Consider the following 21,798-nt stretch of genomic DNA (forward strand, 5'->3'; position numbering starts at 1 on the left):
ATGAATGAAATGGACACTAAATATAACATCTTATTATTACAAAACATTGTACACTAATCTACACTATTTTAATGTTGCTATGGGACAGTGTGAGAGACACCTATTAAATTAAATATTAAAATATTATCATTACTATAGTGGAACAACAAAACACAATAGATGGTTTAGAACTTTTAATATTTCTTGCACAGACCACAACTGGCCAACAAATAAGTTATTTGTGACTCTTAAGAAATATACCAAAAATAAATAAATAGTAATAAAAAATATACATACACATACACTAGTGCATATAATTAAAATGATAAAACTCACACACCTTTACAACTGGTAGACATTCTGTATAGCCTACTTGAAGTATTTTCTCCCTCACAGTAGTAAGTTTAACAAAAAAGTTAGGCTATCTAATACTGAACATAAAGAATAATAATAAAATATAATCTTTTAGGAGTTTATTTTTATATCCTACAGAGAAAGTCATCATCAGTGGTTATTTTAGCCAAATTCTAGTCGTGTTCTCAACTGGTCAAACAAAGATGTTTTCTTTGAACGTTCCCTGCAGGTTATTTTGGTGGAGTTTGTTATATAAACTAATTAAAACATTGCATATGATACCAATATGCTGCAGAGATTATTCTAATGCTGAAATGTGTAAATTATTTATAAATAAAGTATTTATACTGCTCGGACACATTCTCGGACACATTCTTGGACATTTATACTGCTCGGAGCGCGTTCTCGGACACACTCGACTCGGTCTCACTCGCGCACTGTCAGCGCGCTCGCGGCGTTCGCCTCGCTTTTGACCGGTTGCCTCAAATACACACCAGAGAAAAAACTTTGCAGCTCCTATGGCTGAGAGAAAGCCTACTCGGATGAAAACCGCTTCAGTGAGCTTGTAGTAACGCCGCATTTTATTGACAATAACGGTAACGGCGTTGTAACGGAGGAAACAGTAATTCGTTTGATTACTCGTTACTGAAAAAAATAACGCCATTAGTAACACCGTTTATTTATAACGCCGTTAATCCCATAACTGTTAGGGATGGGTAAAAAATATCGATTTCTCGATTTTATTAGATTCTCATTTTTACGAAACAATGTTGATTCTTAAATCCCAAGAATCGATTAGTCATCCTGTTTTCAGTTGATGAATGAATGTAACATTCTAGCTCGCATCCCATCAAATAAATCACAATAATCTTTGTGCTTTGTTATTATTGATATAAAAACAAAGTCTCAGATTTCAAATTGCGTCCATTTTATTACGCAATTCATAAACATAAATACTGTTTTGTGCTGTGGCGTGAGATCGCTCTGGCACAGCTCAAGAGAAGCTGCAGCGCGGAGCGCACATGATCTTCTCTTCCGCCTTAATAATACCAGTTACAGCACGAAATAAACATGAATGAGCATCTGAAAGTGTGTTAAAAGGTAGTGTACAACTTATCGATATCCGTATCATGTGACATGAAATCGCTCAATCAGTGTTTCAAGCGTGGAAAGACTTAAGTAAATCAGCTTGCAAACAATGTCATGTAACGTCACATTTACCTCAGAAAAACCATATCCAGTGACCATAAACTCGTTAGTCAGCTAGAAAAAATAACTCTAGAGAGGAGCATGTTGTTAAATATATGCACCATTTTACATATTTATTATAATTTTTAATGTTCTATTTTCAATGTTAATGCATGTTTGAATAAATATGGCAGGTTTTTATGACAGCCACCATTTAAATGTTTATATTTCATATAACTTTATTATTATGAAAATAAATAAGTGTAATTTAAGTGTTTGTATACAAATCAGTTAATTTTTACCTTATTTTTAAGCTATATTATAGTAGGCTAATGAAGCCTACAGGCTACAACATGTAATTCCCAAAACTTTGCAGTGTGTTTGGCCATTGGTCCTAGCAGCATGAAAAACAAGTTTTAAACAAATTCTGAATCTCATCTTCATCAAGATTTCTAGCTCTCCCGTTGAACCAGGACTATTAATAATGAAAAATTAGTAACTTAAGCCTAAATGTTTCCAATTTATGCAAGGAATACAAAAGCCCCGACGTGGATGGGATATAGATATAGTAGAAAGATATATATATAGAGAGAGAGAAAATTACCCCTCAAAAAAGTCAGCTTTATTTGGGAGGTCCCTAATACCTTATGGGGGGTCCCAGATCCCCTCAGACCCCCCTGAATTTGAGCACTGAATTTACCTCATTCATGGAAAATTTCAAGGACATATAATCAATTTATAAAAAGGCATCAAATTATCATAATATTTTATAACAGTTGTCTACTTTCTACATCAGGGCTCACTTTTATAGGTGATGGGAAGTTTGGATCATTTTACTGACTCTCTTGTTCGATCTCGTTCATCAAAATGAACTAAGCTTTTTTTCGAGTCATTTCATTCATTTAAGTGGCTTTAAATGTTATACTTTTAACAGGCGAATTTCCCGAACACATCCCCCTACGCAAACTTGATCATATTCTGAATTAAGAAATCATTATAATGCAGTCTTCCCTTAATTTAGAGGGAACATAAATAATTACTTTAACTTACTAGTCTTTTGTTCATTTGTCACGTGACAGAAGCAATGAACGGATCGTTCATGAATGACTCATCACTAACTTCCATGTCCTTTCACTTTATATTTCTCTCTTTGAATTATTTTAATTTAATAATTTTTTTCTTCATGTCAGACCCGATGCAAGAGAGCGAGGAGAGAGAAGAACTGAGTGAAGTGAAGGAGGAGAGTGAAGAACTGAGTGAAGTGAAGGAGGAGAGTGAAGAACTGAGTGAAGTGAAGGAGGAGAGTGAAGAACTGAGTGAAGTGAAGGAGGAGAGTGAAGAACTGAGGCTACGTTTACACGGAAACGATCTGAAGAGAAAATGCAAAAGTGATCACTTTTTATTCTGCGTTTAGACGAGCGTTATGGGGGGGAAATCTGCGTGCATACGGTGACGCAAAAGTGTGTGAAATTCAATGTAGTATGCACTCCAGGCGGCTAGGTGGCAATGTGAAGCACTGATCGGTGCCTTCACTGTCTAGCAGACTTTTGCGTTTTTACCATTTAGACGGAAACGCGACGGTGGAGCGTTTTTAAGATTTCCACTCTGGAGGGTGGTTTCACTTTTTTGCGTTTTTAAGCCCCAAAAACGCCGTCGCCGTCTAAACGAAAGGCACATCTGATAAAATATTTTTACGTTTTCACCCGCAAGCGTTCTCGTGTAAACAGGGCCTGAGTGAAGTGAAGTAGGAGAGTGAAGAACTGAGTGTAGTGAAGGAGGAGAGTGAAGAACTGAGTGAAGTGAAGGAGGAGAGTGAAGAACTGAGTGAAGTGAAGGAGGAGAGTGAAGAACTGAGTGAAGTGGAGGAGGAACATCATGTCAAACCTGGAGAAAAACCTTTGAGTCGCTCAAAGACTAAAAAGACATTATTAAAGAAAAGAAGAGCCAAGAAATCTTTCACATGCACTCAGTGTGGGAAGAGTTACACAAGCAAGCGTACTCTTGAGCATCACATGATGATCCACACTGGAGAGAAGCCGTTCTCATGTGATCGGTGTGGAAAAGCATTTATCTGGGCAACACACCTGAAGACACACCTGAGAGTTCATACGAAGGAGAAGCCGCATTCATGTTCTGTGTGTGGAAAGAGTTTTTCACAGCGGCAATATTTACAAATACTTCAGAAAACACACACTGGTGTGAGAGAGTACATGTGCTTTGAGTGTGAGAAGACTTTTACTGCAGCGAACAGTTTAAAACTGCACCAGAGAATTCACACTGGAGAAAAACCTTACAAGTGTTCACACTGTGACAAGAGATTCAGTCAATCATCAAATCTGAAAGCACATGAGAGGAACCACACTGGAGAGAAGCCACTTGCATGTGATCAGTGTGGGAAGAGTTTCTCTTTTAAAAGTAACCTGAAGATACACATGAAGATCCACACTGGAGAGAAGCCGCATGTATGCCATCAGTGTGGAAACAATTTCACATACAAACATGATCTTGATGTTCACATGAGGATCCACACTGGAGAGAAGCCGTTTAAGTGTGATCAGTGTGGGAAAAGTTTCAGTCGATCTTCACACCTTAAGGTTCACATGAAGATCCACACTGGAGTGAAGCCGTTCTCATGTGATCAATGCGGCAAAGCATTTATCTGTGCATCAGACCTGAAGACACACCTGAGAGTTCATACGAAGGAGAAGCCGCATTCATGTTCTGTGTGTGGAAAGAGTTTTTCACGGCTGGATAGTTTACATAAACATCAGAAAATACACACTGGTGTGAGAGAGAGTACATGTGCTTTGAGTGTGAGAAAACTTTTATTACAGCGAGCGATTTAAAACAGCACCAGAGAATTCACACTGGAGAAAAACCTTACAAGTGTTCACACTGTGGCAAGAGATTTATTTGGTCATCAGATCATAAAAAACATGAGAGGATCCACACTGGAGAAAAACCTTACAAGTGTTCACACTGTGAAAAGAGATTCAGTCAGTTATCATCTTTGAAAAGACATGAGATGATCCACAGCAGAGAGAAGCGGCACACGTGTGATCAGTGTGGGAAGAGTTTCTCTTTTAAAACTCAACTGATGCGACACATGAAGATCCATGCAGTGGAGAAACCACATCACCTCAGTCTGAGATCACGGTGAGTAGTTTATTTTCATGTGCTGAGCAACAATATATAGTAATATATACCTAGGATGAGTTGAGGGTGAGTAAATCATGGGCACTGACTTGGAAGTAGGGCTGAACGATATATCGTTATCGTATCTATATCGAGATATGAACTTTCAAGATATTACTATCGAAAAAAGCAACGATATAGACGATATAGATTTTCCCTCTCCGCACTCGCCCTGCATACAACTCTGGCAGTCACAACAAACATCAGTTTTACGAGTGCCCTTGAATGCACCGCTAAAGCCAGCGCGCACACACTACCAGGGACGTGGGAACTATATTGTGAGAGGGGGGGCAGCGTTTCCATGGTGACGCGTCATTGCTTGTCACGTGACACACAGCAGCAGCAACAGCGCTGAATGAATGATGATCTTCCTTTATGTCATTTTTCCTTTTTTATTCAGAATATTCACAAATGTGTTAGCTATGGCATGAAATATCTGATATTCCGATTGTCAAATACATGCAAGTGGAAGTATATTGTTGTTTAAACACCTTTATAACGATCGCGTTAGTTGAGCTGTATGCGCGATGGGCGCCGCCGTGTTAGTTTGTGCCGCAGGCGCAGTTCAGAGAATCGGATCTGTTGGATTTACAACCTCAATGTTTACAACACGTGAATTCATCCACTTCTTCCGAAATACTTAAAAGTAAGTGGCTGGTGAACTGGGAATAGAATAGAGTAAACACTGAAGTTACTTACACAATGTGTATCTGATATGAATAAAACGTGTCGAATTATAATGGAAAGGATTATTATTACCTCTTCCTTAGACATCAGTGTGTATTTTACAAACTCTAAATGTATTGTTTTTTTAGTACTTACGTAGTCATATCGTATTGTATCGATATCGAGATATCTGGCATGAAAATCGAGATATGAAATTTTGTCCATATCGTTCAGCCCTACTTGGAAGCCAGGAGAAACAAGGCACAACTTGAACTAACAAGTTCATGAAGTTTTAAAAGGGTCATATAATGGTACATGCACTTTTACACGTTGATTGTACTGAAATGTGTGTTGGCAGTGCCAAAAATCCAACCAGGGTTTTTTGTTTTTTTTTAAATCTTCTTATATGTTTCCCCCTCTCCTGAATCAAGCTGTTCGTTTAGTGACGTCACAAAATCGACGCCCGTCCCACGATTGTTGATTGACAGCAGCGTTTCAACACAGACCCGCCCTCGTGAGCCAGCTGTCAATCATAGCTCGCGCCGACTGGCGCGTTCATTGTTGATAGCTGGAGTGCTGAGTAGAATGCCGTCTAAGCGATTGTGGTGTCCTGTTCTTGGGTGTAATAACAAACACAGCATCATTTTGATGATGTTCCTAAATCCGAACCGCTGAAGACGCAGTGGCTGAGTTTGTTTTCGAAGGGAATATTCCCCACGATCAACGTCAATGCTTTCATGTTTGTGCGAATCATTTCACTTCATTTCATTTTAGACTGCTTTACAAACGAGGTCAGTAAAAAAACTGGTTATTTGCTAAGAAGCTGCTCCTGAAAAAAGGATTGGTACCAACTATTCGTGTTCAAATATTAATCTGATATTAATCTTTGCAAATAGCTTGCACGCTTCATGATGAATGTGGCTATTTTTACACTCAGGGTACATTACGGCATGTTTTCTATGTACGACGTTATCAATATAATTCATAATCCCACGTTTATAATGAACGACGCGTTATGGTTATTGTGTTATTCTGTTACAAACAGTGTACGCACAGAACAGAGGGGCAAAGCTCATTATCATTTAAAGACACATGCACTTAAATGGCGTGCTGAAAACAGAGCTGTTTTTGACCAGGTAAAATTAGTGTTTTCTTACAATACTAATGAGAATTTTTAATTAAAGTATATTACAAACTTTTCATTTAGACCCTAAAGAATCATATTAGCTTACAAAAATGACATTATATGACCCCTTTAAGTTATAGGCCTAAGGCTTTTAAGTCCACAAATCACCAATATTCACTGTGGATTTAATGTAGTAATGCTAACTGTAACCATGGTATTGTGGCAGAAATAGACAAATGTAGGGCTTATACGTATTTATTTCCTGTTTTCGGTCGAAGTCCATAGTAGTCTATTGTCGAGTTCATGCGCGTGATTCATAGGTAACTAAACCTATGCGCGTAAACTCGACAATCAACTACTGTGGTCTTCGACCGAAAACTATAGGTATATACAGGTATGTGCGCTGGCTGAATTAACATCACTTTTATTCATATCTTTCACATCTACTGCAGTCAGATTCACTCGTGTTCACTCTGAAGGAATCATCTAACATGGATGTGCACTTGTAATGACACATCAAGGATGTTAAGAGGCTAAAAGCAGGTTTAAAACTTGCCCCATTGAAGTCAACCGGGTGCAAATTTTAAAAAGAGGATAACACGGTGTAGGCAACACCGATTTTTGTCGTTGTTCTCTGTACTGACAGCACTCAAATTTACAAAAAAAATGAGCTCAATGTTATTAATTGACCGGAGTTCTCCTTTAATGCTTCAAATAGGGCTGAACGATATTCTGTTTTAACATCGACATTGCGATGTGTGAATGAGCTATAGTCACATCGCCAGAACATGCGATGTGCAGGGTAACGTTAGTAGCACCAATAGTGTATTAAGAGAACGGTAGCACACAGTAAACACAAGTTTGTTGTATGGCTTTTTGCTGGGGTGACATACGCGTTCTGCGTGCCTGCAAAGTGATTGGTTCGCTGTGCCGCAGCTCACCGCACTCACTGCTCACAGCCAACATTCACTGGCAATCCTATAGCTAAAAATGCGCGACGAAGAGGATCTGCCGCAAAAAAGTAAAAATCAGCTATTTGGGACTAGCCTATTTCGTCTACAAAACGGAGGATGTTGGCCAAAAAGAGGTAGGCTACTTTGCTGGAGTGTTATAAAGTTGTGGATGGTTGTCTTTTTTTAAAAAGTCGTTTATTTTTCGAGTTCGCATTTATGAGGAAAAAACAATGTTACGTGACAATACGGATGCGACCGTTATGAAAGCAGCACTAAGACTGCTTTAAAACTTTCACAGAGACCTCAAACAGAAAGCACAAAGCCTTTCTTTAAAATGAATTTCGTTTTGTATTAATTGTATCTTAATTTTAATCAGTATTTCATTATCCAATTTCCTGGATTTAATAAATAAAAATTAAATATAGCAGCCAGCGCCTGAACTGGAGATTAAGCTATCATCCTTGAACCGAAACTCAGCATAAAAGGTAGCCTACTCGCCTCACACACCTAAAAATAATAATAATAATAATAATAATAATAATTATTAAAAAATAGAAATATAACTATTATCTACAGAAAGCTCTACTTTTAAACAGAACCATTAAATTTTTTTTTAAATGAATCTGTATAAAAAGTGCATTTCTCCCGATCACTGCTGCGAAGATCGCGAGTCAGTATATTGTCAACTTCATCTTTACAGAAAACACTTGTTTATTAATAAAAAATTAAAATGTCTCATTGTAATATTTTACATATTATTAATCATTACTTTTGCTGGTTCTAGGTGCCGTTTACATGAACGCGTCACTGAATCAGCACAGAAAACATAATTTTTCGGGTCCTAGAACCTGAAGAACGTTAGGTCTTGTGTAGAACGTTCACCGAATTCTGAGAGAAATATGTTTCTGGAATAAAATATTAAGTGGCCTTTTTGTTACTTGTAATGAAGCTTGCTTATTAGTGAAATTATTAATAACATGGAATGGTAATTATTGACTTTAGCCTGGATTGATGGCTCGCAATATCGTGATATATATCATTGGGAAAAAATATCGCAATGTAATTTTTTTTCCAATATCGTGCAGCCGTAGCTTCAAAGATTGTCCCCATTTGTAAAACTAAACGTTTCAAAGTGTAGGCAAACTTATACTTGGCAAACCAACGTTTTTATTTAACATTTTTAAATCAGCACTATAACCAGTAGACTGAAGATTTAAAACTACATTTGTAAAAGATTTATGTGTTATATTTAAGAGTAAAGAGAAAGGAATATGCTGGAATATTCGCTGGAATATATGTATGTATTTTCAGAAAAGTAAACAAAACAACGAATACATCATCGCAATTACCAAGTCCATCTCATCTGGCATGTTATTAGAATTATTGATAATGTTTTAGAAACTCATCTCTGTTTATATGACACATTAGTTACAGTTTCTATTTTCATAGACATTAAATGTAGGTTTTAAATCCTTCATGTTAATCTTCTATGAACAATGTAGATTAATGTAGAATAAACAAATGTATATTTTAGTCAGAATTATTGCTCTTCATCAACTTGAGGTCCTGAAGCTCGTTCTGTAAAGTTGAACAGAGACTCACTCGCTCTCGGGACAAGCATTGAAGGAAAATGGAAATACACACACGGCTTTCTAACATTTACCGATAAGGATATATAAGAATGTGCCTCAAAAGTCATTGAAATTACAATAATTTATTTCAATCTCTGCATTTAATAAAACTACTAGGGAGTGTTTTTATCACAGCTTGTAAATGTTTTAAATGAATGTGTATGTGTGTGTTTTGTAATGTATGATTTTATTTCTGTCAAGCTGTTGGTGAAAATAAGAGCTTGTTCTTCAGTGATTTTCCTGGTTAAATAAAGGTTAATAAGTTACACAAAGGGAACACCGCATCAGAGTAAACAACACATGCATCTGAACGACGTGTTAAACTGTATGCTTAAGAGTTTATTTGAAGCGCTGAATATGAAGCATTTTCATGTTTAGGAAAACTTGGCTTGTTTCAGCACTAGGAGATTTATGTTATGTTGTATGATGATGGTAATTTATGTTAGTTTTGTTTGCTGTGTTGTTGTGGCTTCGACAAAACCTGATAATCTTAAGTTACATGATCAAGGTCACTAGATTTTTCAACATGTGATTAGCCTTAGTACTTAGTTCAGTGTCTGTAATATTGATTATTCCTCTTGTATCATGTCTGTAAGTAATGAAACTTGTTTGTTTTCAGCAGAACTGCCAGAAAGCATCTGGAAGGAGAGGACGGAGAGAACGCCAGTGATCCAGAACCTGCAGAATGAAACATCAAGATACTGAAGAACAAAGAGGTTGGTGTTTATTCTTGATTCCTCATTCATTCTTCATGATGAAGAACATGCTGATGCTCACCAGATTTACATTGTTTCATGACCAAACTAGTGATTTATAACACAAATCATCTTCATGACATTAAAATAGATCATAATCGTGACAGCAGTTGTTGACCAGATTTGATGAGATTAAAATGACTGTTGAACTCACCAGTGATCTTGACTTTGAGCTTCACTTTTCATTTCACGTTTGTCTCTCATTTGAAATCTCACTTGATTTAATGTTTCTTTTCGATCTGATGGAGGCGAAAATTCTTCTCATTCTGAAGAAAGAGCATTTAACTGTGATCAGTGCGGTAAACAGTTTCATTGGGCGTCAGTCCTGAAGAAACACCTGAAGATTCACACAAAGGAGAAGATTCATTAGTAATATTACAGCAGAAAAGACACAGCGGTGTGAGTTTCAGTGCTGAAGTCCTTCACTACAGAAGATGAACTGAAAGAGTGCCAGAAAATTCACACTGGAGAAGAAGCCATAACACTTTTAAGAGAGACGTGAATCTGATATTAATTTTTAACTCGTTCTTCATTGTTTTTCATCAGAAAATCTAGTTTCTCTTCCACTTCTGCTCTTCCATGCAAATGCAAGATATGCTTTCATGTATCTTTGAAACTGGACACTTTTCTGATGCTTTGGCTCTTATAAGTCATTAAAGAGAGAGATCTGTCTCGTTCGCTTTCACTTTTACTTAGTTTGTATTTGCTTCATGTAATGATTGATTAAACTCATTTATCAACATCTCATTTTTATTGCCCATTTTTATTTTCTGCTGATTCTGCTTGAATCAGGAATAATTCTAGTTCTGAAAGTCATGAAGTATCCTGATATGATTGCATTTTTGAGCTATCCGTGTTTTTTTTCTCAATATAGCTTTTAAATGCCTAATTAAATTATACATTTCTAGTCAATTTAATGTTTCATTCACACCATGAGTCTTCATGAAGTCAGAACAATTACTATGAACTTTAAACAACACACAGTTTTCAATCACTACGGGGCCATGAGATAAATTGAAATTAATGTAAATATATTAATATAGCTTAATTCAATGATTTTTATTATTAATACTTTGATTGTTAAAAAAGTATACATAAAATTAATAAAAAAAAATTCAAACAAATCACCTTGTGTAAGTGTTCTGTAATACAGACTGAACGGCGGCTCAAATCACCCAGCCGCTTCATGAACATAGGATACGCAAACTACATCTCTCAGTTGGATAAAGACAACAAGTGTCCCAAATAAAGCTTTGATGGATGACGATTGTAATGAAGGTAAAGACGAATACAGTGATAAAGGAGTTATAGTCCACTATTACTGATGCGCAAACAAACCGTCTCGGCTCACTGATCGCTTAAACATCGTATTTCTGCATAAACACAGTTCAGTATATTCACACAGCTGTCTAAATGAATGTACTGTGTGTGTTATATAACAGATACTCGTCTAAAGAGAAGTTTGTGAGGATCAGTGGTGTTTATATACACATAAACATCAGACGCTCCAAACATAGACACGATAATCGCTTGTTCTAGCAGAGGAACGGTTCACTGATGACATCGACCCGCCTTCAGATCACGGCGTTACCACACAATCAGAATGTTTTTATTTTTCATTTGTGTTTTGTTGTGTTTAATAATTCAGAATGGATCCGGATAGCTATAATAGTAACAGCGCCCGAGATCCGCCCACAAAGTTACTTGCGTTTCGTGCTTGATACTTGCGTTTCAGATCGTTAAAATAGGGCCCATTCAGTCATTTAACAAGTCTGAAAACACTGGAGAGGATCCACACTGGAAAGAAGCTGCCCTCATGTGATCAGTGCGGATCTAGTTTCAGACTCAAACCAACTCTTAGGCATCTCACGAGAGTTCACACTGGGAAGAGGCGGGAGTCAGGTGTGAATCACAGCATTATTCATGATGTTTCACGCCTCCCCGCATACAGCCATTCTGACATTAACCGCCCTATTTTAACCATCTAAAGCCCTATTCAGACGGGATTAACTTTACAAGGGTAGACGGAGTAATGTAATTTTACCACAGGACGTCTATAATATTAATGGCCAATTCGCACAGGATAAGATATCTCAGTAAAACTAGCAGAAGTGGGAGAGTAACTCGATTTGCGCATCGCTGTCACCATGTGTACAATACAATGTGTGTATTACTTTGCTTCCTGATATCATGTGCGCAAACACATATAACCTATATTTATATATATAAAACAGGTATGTCCGGTCGAACGATGTATTAATTAACTTCAGATTGGATTGTGTTGGTAATAGGCACTTACCTAACTCTAAGCTTTCGATCTGCTTTCTGATCTGAATGGTGTGTGGAAAACACACACACAAAAAAAAAAAACACGGAAAACTACTTTTAAACAGGAAATGCAGAAATATTTACATACATATTTACAGCGGGTCTATTCGCACGGGATTATTATTACCTGAGGTCATTTTTCCAGACCTTTTTACTGAAGGAAAAAGTCGCCGTAATCTTTACTGACATTGTCCGTGATGATCACTGAGATGCACATTCGGACGGGACTAAAATCAGAGAAGCTCTGGTAAATATTACTTTACCCCACCTCTCCATGTTATAAAAGTCCCGTCCGAATAGGGCTATAGACACGATAATCACATGTTCTATCAGAGGAACTGTTCACTGATGACTCCGACCTTCAGATCGCGGAGTTACCACACATTCAGTTTTTATTTTCATTTCTATTTTGTTGTGTTTAATAATTCAGAATTGATCCGTATAGCTATACTCAGTCCAGTCGGTCTTGTTTGGAATTGCAGGTTGACTTCTTCTTATTTGTTCAAGTTACTGTTTAACTGAGCAAAGTATTGTTAAATTGTACAGCTTTCCTGTAGCTCACAGTAGAGTTGCACTCACTGTAGTTTACAGTAGAGCCTTGGCACTTGCAATGAGGTTATGGGTTTGATTCCCAGGGAAAGAAAGAATTGTTAAGGCTGTGAGTGTGTGGACCTTGAAATGAAATGTAAGTCAGTTTGGATAAAAGTGTGAATGTCTGTAAAGTATGTTTGCAAAAAAAAGGTCACTGAAGGTTTGTATATTGAATTTATTTTATTTAAAAAATAATAGCATGGAGTTGAAAATGAATAATACTAGCATATAAATGTTTTTGTGGAATAAAAACCAGTATTGATTTGGTGAGGAGGGGGCCTTGGAGTAATAAAGGTTGGGAATCACTGATCCATGTCATATTGTGAGAAATAACAGTTTTGTCTTTACAGGCTTTTATCATGTATCCTGACTCGAATAATGTGTTTCTACCAGCAAACACTCAGAATAAAGTGAGATGATCTGCTGATGATCCTGAATGGCTTGTTGAATGAGTGTTGATAGTCTGAGGCTCATCAATATTAACAGATCTGCTGAAAACACTCTTTATTTCATGACAATAGTTCCTGTTTTCACTTCGTTTATTATGCTGATGTCTTCAGATCTCCTGTAAATGGACACTTAAAGCTCATTTCATTGGTGTCAGCAGACTGAGGGGATTTGTTGGTTATGTAGGCTACATTTATTCTTTAGTCTTTATGCGTTGAACTCTTTTTCTTACCATTATTTATATTCTGAATAATTTCATTGCATTATTTATATTCTGTTACCAATAAGTATAAAAACAAACTCAGTGACTGATATATATTTTTTGGTTTGGGCAGATTAGCTCCTCCCACTAAAATTACCATAATTGAAGCCCCTCCCATGTCAATCACATCATCAGTGAAGCTCCTCCCACTGCAATTCACCCATAAATGCTGGAATATTCCCATCATCCTACAAGTGAAGACGAGCATCAGAGCATCAGGAAGAGCTGAAATCTGCAAAGACTGAGTTTATTAAAGAGGACAGTGAGAACATGAGTGATCCAGAACCCTGCAGAATGAAACACACTGAAGATCCTGAAGAACAAAGAGGTTGGTGTTTATTCTTCATTCATTCATGATGCTGAAGAACATTCATGTTAGAAACATTCAAGCACTTCATCACATTTAGATAAACAGTTAAACTATGAAATGGCTGCAAAAGTTTAATTTTTGGTTTTCAAAGAATGGTCAGTAAAGTGAGGTTTGAGAAATATTCATATTTATTGTCAACATCAGGTCAAAGTAATTATAATTTTAGCTCTTTTATTTTAAATTTATATCTGGTTCACATTTTTTGTTAAAATGTTGGACTTTTCATAGTTTACAACAATTGTTTCTTTTTTCTGTATCAAGTAAATGAATGGCAGACAGAGTTATAAGCGTAACCGTTTTAATAAAGTATTGATTTGGCACCGGTAGCGTAAAAAACCCAAACAATACCCAACCCTAATTATTCATAGATATAGAGATTAGTCTTCTTATAATATCTTTGGTAACAGGGTAGATGAATGTGGTCAACACTGTGCCATTTGTGTAAAAAAGGCTCAATAATTGAGATTATTTTCTTGTCCTCCAATCATGTTGTATAAAGAGCCCAGATAATTAGTGATCAACAATACTGTTTTTTATGATCAATACCTAGGGATGCACCGATATGAACATTGTTCGATAACTGATAATTCTTTATATTTGTAAGCCGATAACCGATATATTATCCGATAAATCTAAATCCAAATGTGTTAAAAAGTAAGTCTCACCGTTAAAAGCCATGACCCAAACACACAATTATAATGTTCTCATCATAATTTAATGTAGCCTATATGATAGAGTTGCACTGCAGATGTTGCACTGAACTGTATTTTCCTTTTGGAAGTGATCCAATCATATTTTAAGCAATTTAAAACTCTCATCACTCATCTGAGGGAAATATTCCATTATTTATCGGCTTTAATATATTGGCCAAATTTTCTTATTGGGACGATAATGATAACATTAAAAATGAACATATATCAGTCGATACGATATGGTGGCCGATATATCTTGCATCCCTACCAATGCCGATTATTTGCCTATTTATGTCCCTGATACAAAACTTGTAAACTTAACAAATAAACGTATTTATTGTTTTATTTCTGTTTTTGACAATTACAATTCTGTTTAGAAATAAAGCAATAGCATTGAACTATAAATCTGGTTAACACTTGTTTTCAATGCTGTAATTTCACTTGCATACAAAACCAAATAATAAATAGACTAAATCCTATAGGAGTAAAAAAGAGTGCAAAAATAAATAAGTGCATGCTCACTAAAGCGTCTTTTTTAAATAACACGTAACAAATAAAGCATTTAAAAATCATTCAAACACATTAAAAAACATTCTAAACCACATGAATAAAAAAACATTGCTACTTCAATTAACCTTAGTGCTCTAAGTTGCATATTTTATTTATAACAACAGCATTTATATGAACTATAGGCAAACTATGAACTATATTTCAACATAAATAAACGACGGGGAAGTCTATCAACTTTGCATAAATATAAGCATTCACTTTCAACAACAGTTTTAAAAGGTTTATGTGAAGAATGGAATATGCTGGAATATGAACTGCAATATGCATACATTGAAAAATAAACAGAACAATGTTCTGACTATCACATTATCACAAATACAGAGTCCATCTCATCTGGCATGTCATCAGAATTATTAATGTTTTTATCTGTGCGTTTACACAGAACTTCTCTCGCGGAGATCATAATCTCCACACAGCTGTAATAATTTAGATGTTTAATAGCGAAATAAAGGTTATATGTTAATATAATATAGGGAGTTTTAAACGAGGGGTCAGTCTAGACTTTCAGCTTGTGAAATTTCTACAGACACTGTTGTCATATGTCACACTCTGGTGTTTTTTGTTAAGATAAATTCAATGTATAACAAATAATAATAAATCCAAAATATAATAATATACAATCTGCTCCACTGGACTGCAAAAAGCTTCTGTTCTTGTAATTAAACTAAGAGGCCACAGTGTGACGTTTCTGTGGCAAGCAGAGCGAGAATTGAGTTCGCCAAACTCGAACTGGAACACAGGGGAACTCGCTTTATTTAACTTTATTTAATTAATATTTTTAAAAAGAAAAAAAAAAACAGTATTATGGTAATATTTTATAGCAGTTGTCTACTTTTATGTCCTTTCACTTCATTTTTTTTCTCTTTGTATTATTTTGATGATTTTTTTCTTTCACTTCAGATCTGATGGAAGAGAACGAGGAGAGTGAAGAACACTTGAGTCGCTCAAAGAATAAACAGACATTTTTAAAGAAAAGAAGAGCCAAGAAATTTACAACCTCCACTCAGTGTGGAAATAGTTACACACGCAAACAAAGTCTTGAGATTCACATGAGAGTTCACACTGGAGAAAAGCCAAATGCATGCGATCAGTGTGGGAAGAGTTTCACAGGATCAGCAAACCTTAAAAGACACATGAGGATCCACACTGGAGAGAAGCCGTTCTCATGTGATCAGTGCGGAAAGAGCTTCACACAAAAACAACATCTTAATTTTCACATGAGCGTTCACACTGGAGAAAAGCCGAATGCATGTGATCAATGCGGGAAGAGTTTCACACAATCATCACACTTTAAAGAACACATGAGGATCCACACCGGAGAGAAGTCGTTCACATGTGATCAGTGTGGGAAGAGTTTCACAGGATCAGCAAACCTTAAAAGACACATGAGGATCCACACCGGAGAGAAGCCGTTCACATGTGATCAGTGTGGGAAGAGCTTCACACAAAAACAACATCTTAATTTTCACATGAGCGTCCACACTGGAGAAAAGCCGAATGCATGTGATCAGTGCGGGAAGAGTTTCACACAATCATCACACTTTAAAGAACACATGAGGATCCACACTGGAGAGAAGCCGTTCTCATGTGATCAGTGCGGGAAAACATTTCTTAGGGCATCACACCTGAAGTCACACCTGAGAGTTCATACGAAGGAGAAGCCGCATTCATGTTCTGTGTGTGGAAAGAGTTTTTCACGGCTGTATAGTTTACATAATCATCAGAAAATTCACACTGGTGTGAGAGAGTACGTGTGCTTTGAGTGTGAGAAGACTTTTATTACAGCAAACAGTTTAAAAGAGCACCAGAGAATTCACACTGGAGAAAAACCTTACAAGTGTTCACACTGTGACAAGAGATTCAGTCGATCATCACATCTGAAATCACATGAAAGGATCCACACTGGAGAAAAACCGTACAAGTGTTCACACTGTGACAAGAGATTCATTTGTTCAGCAGTTCATAAAACACACGAGAGAATCCACACTGGAGAGAAGCCGCACACGTGTGATCAGTGTGGAAAGAGTTTCTCTTTTAAAAGTCACCTGAAACTACACATGAAGATCCATGCAGTGGAGAAACCGGATCACCGCAGTCTGAGATCACAGTAAGTAGTTCATCTTTATGTGCTGCGCATTAATGTCGACGAACACCAAGGACCTGTGATAATATTAGTCCCGTGCGAATCGGCATCTCTGTGATTTGGTGGGGTCGTTTATAATTTTTTCAAGGTTTTTGTTTCCTGCGCTATTTTTTCCATCTTTCACGAAGAATGTAGTGTTTTGATAGTATTTTGGGTGCTGGGCCGCTATACACCATGATACAAGACAACTATACAATTTGCAGTAAGAGAAAGCTGAAAACCATCAGAAGAGCAAAAATAAAAATAATGATTAGCTGGAGGTGGATAGCAGCATGTGGTAAGGAACATTCTTCTGTTTATGATATATCATACAGCTAGACCTATAATAATGACAATACTATACCGCGTACCCACCAGATTTCGTCATTAGTCATTTTGTACCCACCACTTTTAACTTCCGTCCATATTAATTTGAATTTTGGTTCGATTTTTTTTTTTACCGTTTTCAGTGGTTGTGAGGAGCAGTATGAGAGAGAAATTTGGTAATCATTGTATGACCCAACAAAAAAAAAAAAAACATTATAATATTAATTTTATTTTATTTTCCGTGTTCGCATTTATGAGGGAAAAAACAACGTGTCAGTTCTAGGTTACGGACGAGAGCGCTCTGAAAGCGGCACTAAAAGACCGCTTTAAAACTTTCACAGAGACCTCAGACAGAACAGCTGCCTTTCTTTAAATTTAATTTCGTTTTGTATTAATTATATCTTAATTTTAATCAATGTTTCATGAACCAATTGCCTGGATTTAATAGCCTAAATAAGAAGTAAATATGGCAGATAATCACGACATTGGAGGCGCCGGCAAGTGAACTGGAGTTCGTCTCATAAATGAACCGAAACTCAGCGTATAATGCACATTCACATTCACAGCGTATTTAGACACATTTAGACGCAGTCATAATCATTACTTTTACCGGTTCTTTGTGGCAAGCTTTATGTGTGCGGTCGTGCGCTTGAATGCGCTCTCCACTCACGAGCTCTGATCGGAACAAACCCGAACCTCACTGTCTGCTGAACTTGCGCAGAAACATCAAAATATAACCAGCATTTTTAAAATGGTTTTTATAACTAAACACTATTTTAGCACAAATTATGAGCTTATTGGAGATTTTTTTTATATAATTATTAGGGGTGTAACGATACGCGCATTCGTATCGAACCGTTCGGTACGAGGCATTCGGTTCGGTTTTCGGTACGCATTACGTACCGAACGGTTCGTTGGACCATTTTTTCTGCCGACAAAAATTCCGTTATTTCAAATGAAGGCGCGTCGCGGGTGGCAAGCGCGGCGCGACCACAACATCAACTGGCAAATGCAATGTAAGGAACGACACTGAGCTACTCTTATTGTGTTTGTGTGGACCGTTTATCAGTTTTGACCTGTGAAGCGGGACTCGCGAGCCCTATGCGCGAGCCTGATCAAGCAACACTACCAAACAGCTCTAAGAGATCCAGACCAGTAAAGAAAGCATTTGAATTTCAAATGCTTTTTGAATTCGCCACAGAAGTAATAACATCGCTGCGAGATCTAGTGAGAAACATGCACATTTCTCTGTTATTAACGGATCAAACAGCGCTGACGTGGAAACCAGGAAGAAACATTGTGCCATGGTTTTATATGCTCATAAGAAGAGTCAAGTATAGCTCCATTATTGTTCAGTAAAAAAAGCAACCAAAAAAATCAATAAAAAAAATCATACTTTATGATGTTAGTTTCATTAAATCAAATAATAATAATAATAATAAAAAAATTCAAGGAAATTTCTCTTGCATTTATTTATTTTTGCTGTATGGAAAACGTACCGAACCGAACCGTACCGAACCGTGACACAAGTGTATCGTATCGAACCGAACCGTGAATTTTGTGAACCGTTACACCCCTAATAATTATTGACAAAATTAGAATATAGTAGGCAAATTTTTTTTTTTTTTTTAGTTTTGGGTGGGCCTGTTTAAAAGTGGGGCCGTGCCTGAGCTACAGGACATCGTCTTTCAAAACATAACCTGCGCGAAAGCGAGAAAAAAAAAAAGAATGCGTCATTGTACCCAGCACTTCTGAAAATGCACTTCCGAATGCGTCTCTGTCCCCAGCACATTTCAAACCAAACTGGCGCCCATGGTGGGAACACATCCCACTAGGGACAAGATATCCCACCATATTTCACTCGAGCTTCAAGATAAGCAAGAATAAAGTTTCTATTACAAAAGCATAAGTAAGAATAAAATTTCCATTACACTGGACATCTTGGTGGTTGCTTGCATTCTGTTTCACATTTTTCACATTATTATGAGATATTGAGTTAAAATTATTATGAACATTTCTCATTATGAGATGTTAAGTTGTTATTATGAGAAAGGATCTCGTTATCATGCAATGTTAAGTTATTACGAGAAAGTTTCTAATTATTATAAGACACTAAGTCATAATTACTAAGACAACATTTCTCATTATTGTGACTCGGATGGGGGATGGGGGGGGGACACCTACCGGCAGACCACAAGCTCAGATTTTTTTATATGGGGTACCATATTTCATATATCATACCATCTACATTTAAAATACATTTACAATGAACAAGGACTGCTATACAAAGAATATCATAAAAACATATCTAACTAATGCAGAAGAAGCTGCCTCTTTTTCCGAGTTGCATAGATGTCCACTATCTTCTCTTCTGATAAATTTGCAGTCAAGTCGTTCTCTATATGCAGTAGGGAAAGATCCGAGAATCTGTCCTGAGCCATTGCAGATCGGAGCCAGTTTCTGATTCTTCTCATAACTGAGAAACTTCTTTCTGACGTAGCAGAGCCAACTGGCAGTGTGAGTGCAAGCTGCAGCAGTTTGGATATCTATCCTTCCGTACTTCATCTTGAAGTTTTTTAAGGGTGATCGGCGATGCGATTGCACATTTCACAAGATCCATTTTAGCTGTCACAAGCTGAGGGTGAATCTTAAAGCTCGCATACATGCCTAGAAAAGGACTGATGCCGTTCTTGTCACAATTGAATACAGCATCACATGCCACACTCAGGGCCATGAACCCAAACAAACAGATGAACTAGAAGAACTAACTAGCACTATGAGCACCATTCTCTCTAGAACATTGGATATTGTTGCACCCATTAGAATAAAAAAGGTCAGAGAGAAAAGTAAAGCACCATGGTACAACAATACTACGCATGTTCTAAAGAGAGAAACCCGTAATTTAGAGCGTAAATGGAAACAAACTAATTTAGAGGTCTTTAGAAACGCGTGGAAAGACAGTATGTCACGTTATAAAAAGGCCCTAGGTGCTGAGCACCTCCGCAAACTAATAGAAAATAACCAAAATAATCCAAGGTTTTTATTTAACACCGTGGCTAGATTAACAAAAAAAAACAGATGCCACCTGAACATAATATCCCGTTACAGTTTAGTAGTAATGATTTCATGAACTCTTCACTGAGAAAATAGAAAACATCAGAACCACAATTGTAAACGTTCGATCTTCAATCGCGCCTTATAATTCAGCTTCAATTATCAACCCGCAAGAACAATTACAGTGCTTTACAACTATAGAACAAAAAGAGTTAAATAAACGTATCACTTCATCTAAAACAACAACATGTTTATTAGATCCTATACCAACTAAACTACTGAAAGAAGTGTTACCTATAGTGGAAGAGCCTCTCCTCAATATTATTAACTCATCTTTATCTTCAGGTTTTGTTCCAAGAACATTTAAACTGGCAGTTATAAAACCTCTCATTAAGAAACCACAATTAGATCATAATAACCTAGCAAATTATAGACCCATTTCAAATCTTCCATTTATGTCTAAAAAATTTGAAAAAGTGGTGTCCGCTCAACTTGGCTCTTTCTTGCAAGAAAATGACATCTATGAAAAGTTTCAGTCTGGATTCAGGCCGCATCATAGCACTGAAACTGCGCTCGTTAAAATCACAAATGATTTACTTTTAGCTTCTGACCAATACTGTATCTCAATATTAGTTTTACTTGATCTTAGTGCTGCGTTCGATACTATAGATCACACAATACTCTTAGATCGACTACAAAATTATACTGGTGTTCAAGGACAAACATTAAGCTGGTTCAGATCATACTTATCTGACCGCTACCATTTTGTCTATTTAAATGGAGAAAAATCGATCATAACGTCAGTAAACTATGGAGTGCCGCAGGGATCTGTGTTAGGCCCTCTATTATTCTCAATATATATGCTGCCACTTGGAAATATTCTAAGAAAACATGGAATTAGTTTCCATTATTACGCTGATGACACTCAAATATATATTTCATCACGGCCGGATGAAAACGCTAAATTATCCAAATTGACAGAGTGTGTTAAAGATATAAAAGATTGGATGACGCGTAATTTTCTTTTATTAAATCCAGACAAGAGAGAGGTACTACTTATCGGTTCAAAAAAGCGCCCACAAAACCTCTCACAATACAACTTTAACATAGTAGGATGTCCTGTTACTTTATCCTCTACAGTAAAAGACCTGGGTGTTATACTGGATGGCAACCTGTCTTTTGAAAATC

At 36.7% G+C, this 21,798-nt stretch overlaps 1 protein-coding gene across 4 annotated transcripts in view; it reads left to right on the forward strand.

Moving 5' to 3' along the window:
* The window catches only part of LOC307162962 (uncharacterized protein), a 46,527-nt gene that overhangs the window by 18,452 nt on the left and 6,277 nt on the right, over window positions 1-21,798 (forward strand). The window contains exons 2-5 of one of the 4 annotated variants that reach the window (XM_079878742.1): window positions 2,712-4,677; window positions 9,712-9,808; window positions 13,549-13,803; window positions 16,008-17,750. In XM_079878742.1, the coding sequence (XP_079734868.1) occupies window positions 13,746-13,803; window positions 16,008-17,218 (1,269 nt within the window). In that variant the 5' untranslated portion in view covers window positions 2,712-4,677; window positions 9,712-9,808; window positions 13,549-13,745 and the 3' untranslated portion in view covers window positions 17,219-17,750. Of the gene's footprint in view, window positions 1-2,711; window positions 4,678-9,711; window positions 9,809-13,548; window positions 13,804-16,007; window positions 17,751-21,798 lie in introns of those variants that run through there. The other 3 variants (XM_079878739.1, XM_079878741.1, XM_079878740.1) reach the window with 3 other exon arrangements.

Source organism: Squalius cephalus, assembly GCF_949319135.1.
Source record: "Squalius cephalus genome assembly, chromosome: 1".
NCBI lineage: Eukaryota > Metazoa > Chordata > Actinopteri > Cypriniformes > Leuciscidae > Squalius > Squalius cephalus.